The 10149-nt window shown below is 44.2% G+C and overlaps 1 protein-coding gene across 2 annotated transcripts in view; it reads left to right on the forward strand.

Moving 5' to 3' along the window:
- The window catches only part of sertad2b (SERTA domain containing 2b), a 42835-nt gene extending 40721 nt beyond the window's left edge, over positions 1-2114 (forward strand). For both annotated transcript variants that reach the window (XM_030070198.1, XM_030070199.1), the window contains exon 2: positions 298-2114. In XM_030070198.1, the coding sequence (XP_029926058.1) occupies positions 302-1633 (1332 nt within the window). In that variant the 5' untranslated portion in view covers positions 298-301 and the 3' untranslated portion in view covers positions 1634-2114. The remainder of the gene's footprint in view (positions 1-297) is intronic.
- Positions 2115-10149: the final 8035 nt, after the last annotated feature.

Below are 10149 nucleotides of genomic sequence, written 5' to 3' on the forward strand. Positions count from 1 at the left end.
CAGTGCGGAAGAACATTTTTAGGTTGTGGAAGTGGTGTTATGGAAAGTCAAGGAAGCCAGGACGTCAAAAAATGGTTGTTGTCAAAGTATTAATTTGATAAAGATATGACAGTCTGAAGCTCTCAGTGATCTGAGTGAAGCTCCGGTCAGGAAACAGCTGGTATCTTGATCAGTGCCTGAAACCATCAGTTATCAAAACTGTGATCGATTAATTTTCTGTTGATCGACTAATCAAACGCTCAGGTGGGCAGTAAAGTTACAGATGTAACCTCACCGTCTCTGCTCTTCTGTTTTCAGATATATGTTCGGTAAAGGTGCGAAGCGGAAGCTGGACGAGGATGAAGAGGGGCTGGAAGGCAAAGCGCTGGCGTCGGCGGTGGCGTCGGTGGGCGGCGGCCTCGGCGTGGGTCCGGACGGCCTGTCCAAGGTGTCGTACACGCTGCAGCGCCAGACCATCTTCAACATCTCGCTCATGAAGCTGTACAGCCAGCGGCCGCTGGGCGAGCCCAGCCTGGAGCGCCGCGTGCTCATCAACAACATGCTGCGCCGCATCCAAGACGAACTCAAGCAGGAGGGCTCCCTGCGGCCGCTGTTGCTGCCGCCCTCGCCGCCGCCCGACGACCCCATGGACGAGGGCTTCCGCGAGGCCCCGCCCTCCTTCGGCGTCCTGTCGGCGACGGCCCAGCTGTCCCAGCCTTCGGCGCTGCTGATGCCAGCCATTGCCCCGCCGCCTTCGCCCCACCCCCTGGTGCCTCCTGCCTGCCAGGCGTCCCAGGCCTGCCCCGCCCCTCTGGGGGCTTGCCCCGCCCCTCTGGGGGTCGGCCCCGCCCCCCTGGAGGCCTGCCTCACGCCGGCCTCGCTGCTGGAGGAGGACAGCGGTGGCGATTCGGCCTTCTGCGCTTCGTCCCCACCCACTCCTCCTCTGTCGCCTCCCCCGGCGCCTCCTCTGCCGCCGCCGTCGGCCCTCCTCACCCAGGCGGCCCCCAGGGTCCCCGTGCCTGCCTTGTCCAATAACGACTTCCCTTCCGCTCTGAGTGACATGGAGTTGGGCCCGCCCACAGCCATAACAAGGACAGCAGCAGCGAACGCTGCTACCACGACTACCTCCCCGGCTCCCTCACCGCTCGCCCAGCACGCCCACTTAGCGCCCCTCCCCCTGAGCCCCGCGGGCGCCGCCAGAGACAGCAGGACCGCGGGCGCTAAATCAGAGGCGGCTGGCGTCTTGCTGGCGGAAAGCCGCTGTGCCGAGGTTCGGCCGATGGACGCCCTGCCCGCGCTGCCCCCCGGTGTCCTGGTAGACATTACCTCCTCCCCCTCCTCGCCGCCCTCCTCCTCCTCGCCCTCGGGGTTCCTCTCGGACTTGGCGCTGGACGACGTCCTGTTCGCCGACATCGACACGTCCATGTATGACTTTGACCCGTGTACAACGGCGGGGGCCGTGGGTGCGGCGGCGGCGGCGGCGGCGGCGGGCGGCAACCTCGCCAAGCTGCCGCCGGTGGTGACGGCCGACGACCTCCTCAAATCGCTGGCGTCGCCGTACAGCGGCCCCGCCCCCCAGGTTTCAGCCAATCAGCCTTTTAAGATTGACCTGACAGAACTGGACCACATCATGGAGGTGCTGGTGGGCTCGTGACTCCTGGACGCCGACGCCTCGCGCTCGTAGAGACTTTTTTTTTTTTTTTTTCATCCAGGGGAGAACAGACTGGAATGAAACTTCGGGGTCGATTTTAAAAAAAGTTTTTTGTGGTTGTTGTGTTATGTTTTTGTTTGTTTGTTTGTTTGTTTGTTTGTTTGTTTTTATACTCCTTTAAAAGGTCGGTAATTGTAAGCATCAATGGTGATGTCATTCAGTACTACTACAACTACAACTACTACTACACAACACTGTGCATGCACTGTGCTCGCCTTTCCAGAGAATGGAAGTGAAGTAACCGGGAAACAAAGACACACACTCACACACACACACACACACACACACACTGAATTCATGGCTTTTAGCAGACGAGTGCCTTTCAAAATGACCACTTATTCAATTCCTGTCTTTACAGTACTTTATGTGTCTTTATGTTGTTTTTTCTTCTTCTTCTTCTTCTTTTCACTTTAAACAGCCTAGAGAGGTCACTCCCTCAATGTTCTGTTTTTTTTTCTTTTTTTCTTTTTTAATTTATTGTATTGTATTGAAACTGTTATTATTATTATTATTAAGTAAGATAATTTCTGATGATCAAATAATAATTGCTCGTTATTTAATCCTTCTCCTATTACAGGTGTTATGTTTTATTTGTAAAGCAAGCATAAAAGTTAAGGTATCTTATGTTTTACCGACATGCTTCATATTAGCTCGGCTATGTAATTAAGGCTTCAGGGAAACCTCTGAAGAACGACGCTCGCTCTTTCATTCAAAGCCCCGTTTTTGTTTTTGTTTTTTTTTAGGATGAAATGTGTTTTCTTACGAATTCGAGTCTATTTCTTTCTTTCTTTTTTTTTCTATTCCCCTTTGCTTACTGGCAGGCGCATAACTGTGCCGAATGCTATTTTACATGAGCTCGGTCATATGGACTGGTTATCATGCTTCAGTAACAGCAGAATTCAAATGAGCTACACCCACAGGAAAGCCTGACTTGTTTACATTGGAAGCGGCAGCAGCTTCACTAACTCTCTCTCTCTCTCTCTCTCACTCTCTCCCTCTCTCACTCTCTCTCTCTCTCTCTCTCTCCTGCCGGTCGGATGGTCGCAGACGATCCGCAAAGTCCAAACCAAGCAAGAGCCTTCAGCCTCCAAACACATCGCTCTGAAGGGGGAAAAAAAAAAAAAAAGAAAAAATCACTTTCAAACTTATTCACTTTGGACTCTAAATCAATTTCAGCTGTCAGAAAGTGCAGGGAGGAAAACGTCGCGGCAGCAGAGCGACTCAAACTGACGAACAGAAAGGAAAATTGGACTTTTCTCCTCGTCATATAATTTTATCACTTCACGGTTTTGTTTCAACAGAATTAATAAATGACGATATAGCATTTGTACAATGTTCAACACATATTCGCATTGGAAATCCAGACGTTAAAGCCCTATTGCAAGCCAAATTTCAGTGCTGTACATCGTGCTGCGTTGTGGATGTTTCACACACACACACACACACACACACACACACACACACACACATAACAATAGGAGGCCTAAATCTTCCTAATGGATCATTTGAATGTGGATTTCCACGGTGCAGGGAAACCCAAACCAGGGAGTAAACCTGATCCTGCAGCCGTGCAAAAGGCTCTGTTGTTTCAAAACACCGCTCTCCTGCACAGCAAGCGCACAAAGGCTCACTATGCATGCTTTCTGGCACAAAAAGAAACCATAAAGTAATTGGTAACTGCAGCATCCAAGACGAGAAACTCATGCATTCGGTTTTTTTTATTATTATTATTATTATTTTTTTAACCCTGACAGACCACGCAGCACGGCATGCTGTCCACCGCTGGGCCTTTTACTAAGCAGTGACCTAATTTTCCTTAATGTAGTCGATGTAATAATGTTAGCATTGCCACAATTTGCAGTTGTGAGTATAACAATCCTTCTGACGTAATCAGTTTCCCTTTAATGTGATGCAGGTCACCCGACGTTAATGCAACACCTCGTTTCCTGTTAATGTCGTAATTATGACATTCCAGAGAGAAAGCTGAAATTCAATCCGCAGCCATTCACAGATTTGATAAGGAGCTACAGCGCTACATGAATTCGGTGATCTCTGTCCATGTAATAATTATGACATTAAGAAAGAAACAAGATGTTGGATTAACGCTGTGTAACATTTATTTCATCAAACCGATCATCCTCGTTAAGTTTTTGTTGTTTTCCTCAGATGCTTTGTTTTATTTGCCTCCTGGTCGAATTGATCAGAGCTTTTCGAAAATCAAAACTCTGATGTGCAGTTAATTATGTCATTTAGATGTTGTGAACTGAGGGGGCGGTTCTCCGGTTGTTGTTGTTGCTGTGAGATTTGGGATTCAAACAAAAACCAAACAAACCAAAGGCCCAGCGGTGGACACACACGAGCGGCACTAAACCCACAAACCGTCTCCTCACAGAAAAGTCACACCAGCCAACTGTTCGACGTTACTGGACCATGATTCAATACAGGCAGCAGAGATTTTATTTGTTTTTTTTTTGTTTTTTTTAAATGGTTGAAATATATAAAACACACACACACACACACATTGTGCTGTAACGTGCAGCTTCTGAATCAATGGTATTTCAATGCAGCCTCTCTGTTGAAAGGATCAAAACTTAAAGGAAAAATCCCCCGTGGACCCTCTTACACTGTTATCACCCTGTAATGTTCAATGCAGCCGTTTGTTATTTTGTGCTAATGTGATAATGAGGTGTGATTTCCTTTTTTTTTTTTTTTTTTTTCATGAACCCACTTTCCCTCAGCCGACTTAAGCGAGCGGCTTCTTGCGTGACTTCCATTCCTTTTACCGAAAAACCACAACGTGTCTCGCAGCTGCATTTTGATTTAACCGAGGTCACTGCTGGCGTCCCGGTTGTGGCCGTTAAACTTTGATTTTAACGCCGTCGTAGCTGCTGAACAGAAGAACGCCGCGTCATGTCTTCAGGTCAGTCACGCAGTCAAAGTCCAGCAGCCGGACTTCGAAACGGGGCCAGCAAAGCCATGTGCATCGTGTGTAAGAGTTTTTAGGTGGATTTTTCCTTTAAACGGTTAATCGTGCTCAGATAACACGAGGAATCGTAACTGATAACGCAGCCGTCTGCCGACGCGGCGCTGCGACCGGGTGAAACGCCGCATTTCCGTGCAAAAATGGTGTTTCTAGCGAGTCGAGTCCCAGCCGGGGTTAAAAACCTGCTCCCAGGCACGTCGTTGGTTTTCCGGCGTGCATGTAAACGCCCCGCGCGGCCGACACGCGTCTGACTGAATTCACGGCAGCGGCACCAGCTAACACCGTTTGTAGACGATTAGCCTTTCTACGTTTTGTTTTTCATCTGTCGTTTCCCACCACGTTTGAATTTTGGAGTGCTTGTCAATGAAGTTATTTATTCAGATTTTTTTTTCTTCCTCTCCTGTGTAAATATATTTATTTTTGACGTGAAGTGAACATTTGGATTGTAAATGTGTGTACAGAATGTGTGGTAGGAATGTACTCCGCTTCAGATAGGAATGTACTCTGAGTATGGAGTTATGTTGGAAGCCATTTTTTTTTTTTTTTTTTTTTACATTAAGTAGTGATGTTATCTTGTTTTTCTTGTTTGTTTGTTCCTTTCTTCCTTATCGTTTTTGACTTTTTGCAGTCAGCACACCTGATATACATAATCTTTTGTTCAGCGGTTTCATCGTTTTTCCAGTTTTGTGTGCAAGCAAGGCGAATGGTTCATGCAGCAATACTCAAAAACCCGTCTCCAACTTCAGATGTCAAGACTCCCAAAGCCTGTCAGAGACGCTTCAATGCCAAAAGTAATGTACATAGTCTGAGCGACATTCGAACTCCTGAGACTTTTTCGATCAGTGTTTGTTATGAATCTGTTTTAGCGCTGTCCGAGCGGACGGCGGGCTCCAACCCGCCGGGACTGACTGATCGCAGTCGAGGTCGACTCCCTCTTCTGTCCGAAAACGAAGGCTGTATTTTTCACAGACCTCAGAGCTGTGCCTTTTTCTATGCAATATAACACCAACACACTTGTCTGATTAACAGAGAGAGAAACTATCAAGCTGATCACTGTATTGGGATCCAAATGTGGACTGTAGATAAAATATATACATGTATATGTATATGTATAAATATATACATACGTGTGTGTATGTGTATATTTATACATATATATGAAATTAATGGACAGGCGTTAAATGGACAGGCGTCAATGAATTTGAGACAGTCTTACTTTTGTAGTTTTATATATATATATATATAAATATAAATATATATATACAATAAACTGTAAAGAGTGAAAATCACAATGTCAGTGTCTTCATTTTGCGATCTTTGCACATTCTTGATTTTTGACACACACAGCATTATCAGCAACTACAGTTTGGTCTGTATGGGTTGTATTCCTGGCATTCAGATACACAGATTGTGAAATATATATAGACTGTATAATATATCATACAGTCTGTGGTCTATACTTGAGCCAATATGCAGTTTAACTTTAGATTTCATGCCAGAAAACAATGAAGAGTTTAAATGAAGACTGTAGATTTTCACTTCCTTTAAGGTAGACAAGACTCTCAGGCCCACGCTTAGTCTAAAGAAGGACAAGACACGTTTAGGGATCATTTTTAGATAAATTCTCAAGGCCCTGCGTTATAATGTTCTTTATTTCAGCACAAGGACAAAGTAATGACACAATCATCTGCAGCCTACAGCCTTGAGTCCCATTTAAAATCCAAGAAAATCTGGAGCGCAGTTTACTTCACAAAGCGGGGCGGGCCTTAGGACGAAGATTTCATCACAGAAACTATAAATAAAATAATGCACGTGGAGCCGAAGTCTCAAAGTCAGCTCAGGTTAACGGCAGCCAGCGTGGCCTCGGTCACTCTGCAACAGATATAAAATCACTCAAACAACAATAATATAACATCACTAAAAACCTCCATCATAAGTCATTTAAGTCCCATCTTCTGTCTTAAAATGAAATTTGAAAATTCTGCCAGTGTGATGAGATAACCGCCTCTTATTTCCAGAAATTCCTTGAATCAAGTGTCATTTTCTTGATCCCTCGTGGCTGATCTGCCTTATTCTGCCTTGTTTCAACACATATATACATGTTCCTGGAAAATTTCCCGAAACAAATGAAATTGCCGTGGAAACAAGTGGGAATATCTCATCCCACTGGCAGACTTTTTTTTTTTTTTTTTTTTTACCTTGTTTGAAGAAAAACAAGATTTCAACACTGAAGTTTGAGACTAAATTGAATCACAGAGGCGGACAGCGCTGCCTGAGCCAGATCAGATTTGTACTAAAAGATCAATCTGAGCTCCGGTCAGCCAGTCTCAGCTCGGTCGGCAGCTGCTGGTGTTTTCCTCGGCCTCCTCTCTCTCGGTGACAGTTCAGTACTCTCCATTGTGAAGCTCAGCCTGTGTCCTCCTCTGTTTTTTTTTTTTTTTTTTTTTTAAGTTCAGAGCGGCTCAGTGCCAGCATTTGCCACTGTTAAACAGCCATGACTCCTGATCCGCCGGCCGGTGGTTATTTCCAGCATCCAGGCCACACAGCTGTGAGGGGAAGGGGGACAGGCTGTCTCTGTTGGTGGAGGAAGGGAAAGTTTAGCTCAACTTAGCTGCAGCCGTGCTGAGGTCACCGAGGACAGACGGGGCTGCGGCGCCCTGCTCTCATTGTTCCAGCAGCCTCAACCTGCTGCTGGCCTGACTGTGACTCCTCACACGCGCCTCACACACACCTCACACACACCTCACACACACCTCACACACACCTCTGCTCCACGACAGTACCCTAAAATCCACAGAGCCGTCACACTGGTTTTAATAGATCAACCACCTCAAGGCTCAACATGTTGTATTTATTGTGCCGTTACAGAAAAAAAGGGCATGAAGATATATTTTAAATGCAATAATAATAATAATAATAATAATAATAATAATAATAATAACAGTAATAATGCCACTATATTATTGTTATTATTAGTATTAGTAGTACCAGTAGTATCATCATAGCAACACCAATACTACTATTACCACCACCACTACAACTACTACTACCTCTACTACTACTACTACCACCACTACCACTATTACTACTACCAGTACTACTACCTCTACTACTACTACTACCACCACTACCACTATTACTTCTACCAGTACTACTACCTCTGCTACTACTACTACTACTACTACCACCACTGCCACTATTACTACTACCAGTACTACTACCTCTACTACTACTACTACTACCACCACTACCACTACTACTACTACCAGTACTACTACCTCTACTACTACTACTACTACCACCACTACCACTATTACTACTACCAGTACTACTACCTCTACTACTACTACTACTACTACCACCACTACCACTACTACTACCTCTACTACTACTACTACTATCACCATTACCACTACTACTACTACTACCTCTACTACTACTACTACTACTACTACTACTACTACTACTACAACCACTACCACCACTACTACTAGATAGATAGATTTACTTTATTGATCCCAAACTGGGAAATTACTACTACTACTATGACTACTACAACCACTAATAATAATTATTATTATGATTCTGGTGTGATTATTAATGTAATTATTGTACTATTTTGGGTTATTTTAATATTATTATAAGAAAAATACTTAAGGAGCAAAACAGCTGAAAAGGGAGTCAAAATATAAATATTTCTAGTGTGACAATAATTTGAAAAATAATAAATAATAATATTAGTAACTTACAAGACTGATATCCGCCTGCTTTGAATCTCTGCGCTCCACTGAAACTCAGAGGCAGCGCCTGCCTGCAGAAACCTCCCCAGCCTCAGCGGGCTGTATTTATTATGATCCTGTGGTTTACTACCGTGTTGTGGCTCAGCCGGATCCTCTGTCTGTGGCCCGACTCACACATCCGCTTTATCACACCGCCATCTAGTGGCGGAAAGCTGGAGGTGCGGCTGGGCCTGAGAATGGAAAAGCAGGAGCAAATTTAATGGTTCATGTTTTATCAGTGGCTCATTCAACAAGGACAGTTGTTTTATTGTTGTTGTTTTGTGCATTCTGCTTTCTAACTTTACATTGACCCTATGGAAATGTATTTATTTACCTGTCTTAGAGCTTCTGTAAAGTCCTTTTAAATGTATTACCTGATTGCTGCATCTCAGACTGCCCATTTAAACACATACAGGTCAACACCAGTCACAGCGTTGTCTTAGGAGTTTATTGCAATAATATCAGCTGACATGTACCATAAATCAACAAAGATAACACAACACACAGCTCATGGTGTCCAATTAACCAATCACAGCACTGCATTTGGACTCATCACTATTGGTTAACGAATAAAGATGCATCAGTATAAAACAGTGATATATTAAAAAGAAGAAATTCACAATTTGGACCCCCTGGCTGAAGTCTTTAAAGAGTAAATAGCTAGTAATCTTCAAGCTTTTTTCATCAGCCTGTTCATGTAACCAAGCAGCAGTGTTACCTAAGGGGAAAAAAAGACTCTATAGCGCCCTCTAGGAGACACCAAGCGCTGGCCATGGTGCTGACAGCCAGCCCTGCTCTGACAAGGAGGAGTGATGTGATAACAGAACCTCAGTTACATGCATTTTATTCACACAAAACCTGGTGCAAAGTTCAAGCATCTGATTGGTTCCTGCTTGAAGGCCAAAGCTGGTTTCACATGTTGTTGTTTTTTCTATACATATAAACTGAGTGAACAGGAGAATTAGCAAACCCCTAAAATGTATTTTCAAGCGATGTTTTTATGCAATGCAGGCTGCCAATTTTGCAATAAATACTACAGTAATGCATCATAATGTACTTGGACTGTAATTTAGCAGAGATCAACGTGGATGATAAAAGGTGAAGAAAGGCAATGTTGAAAGACACAGAAGCTGCATTAAAGGTCAAAATGTGGTTCCTTAGGCACCATGCTCACACTGTTCTGCACAGACCCTTCGTGGTGCCTTTAAGGACCCTTAAGAATACACAAAATGCTCCAGACCAGCAGCATTGATTGAGAAATTTTGGGAATCACATTTCCCCTTGACAAATGAGTGGATTTTTCAAGTAATGGTGGCTCATCTAGCATATATTATGTGAAGGCGTAAGCTGCACCATCTTTAATGACAAAAATCCATTGTATTTCAGGCATTTAGCTGCTATGTGTCTCCAGAGTGAATGAAGATGATTGCAGCAGTAGAATAAGCTTCATTTTGGAGATATTCCTGCAACTAGGAGCAGAATCTCACCATCATTTTCACGTCACAGGCCTCCATTTGATATAAAGTCACTGCATGGACTTATATTGTGTATGGAGGAGATTTTTTGTAGTTGATTTAACTATATTGCAGAAATGTGGGGAAATAATAAGTGGTGAACATGAAATCTGTAGGACTGGACTAGTTACACCCATAAATGTTGTTTTGTTGTAAATTAAACTGTGAAATTAAACTATTCCC

This window comes from Myripristis murdjan, chromosome 15 (genome assembly GCF_902150065.1).
Source record: "Myripristis murdjan chromosome 15, fMyrMur1.1, whole genome shotgun sequence".
Taxonomy (NCBI): domain Eukaryota; kingdom Metazoa; phylum Chordata; class Actinopteri; order Holocentriformes; family Holocentridae; genus Myripristis; species Myripristis murdjan.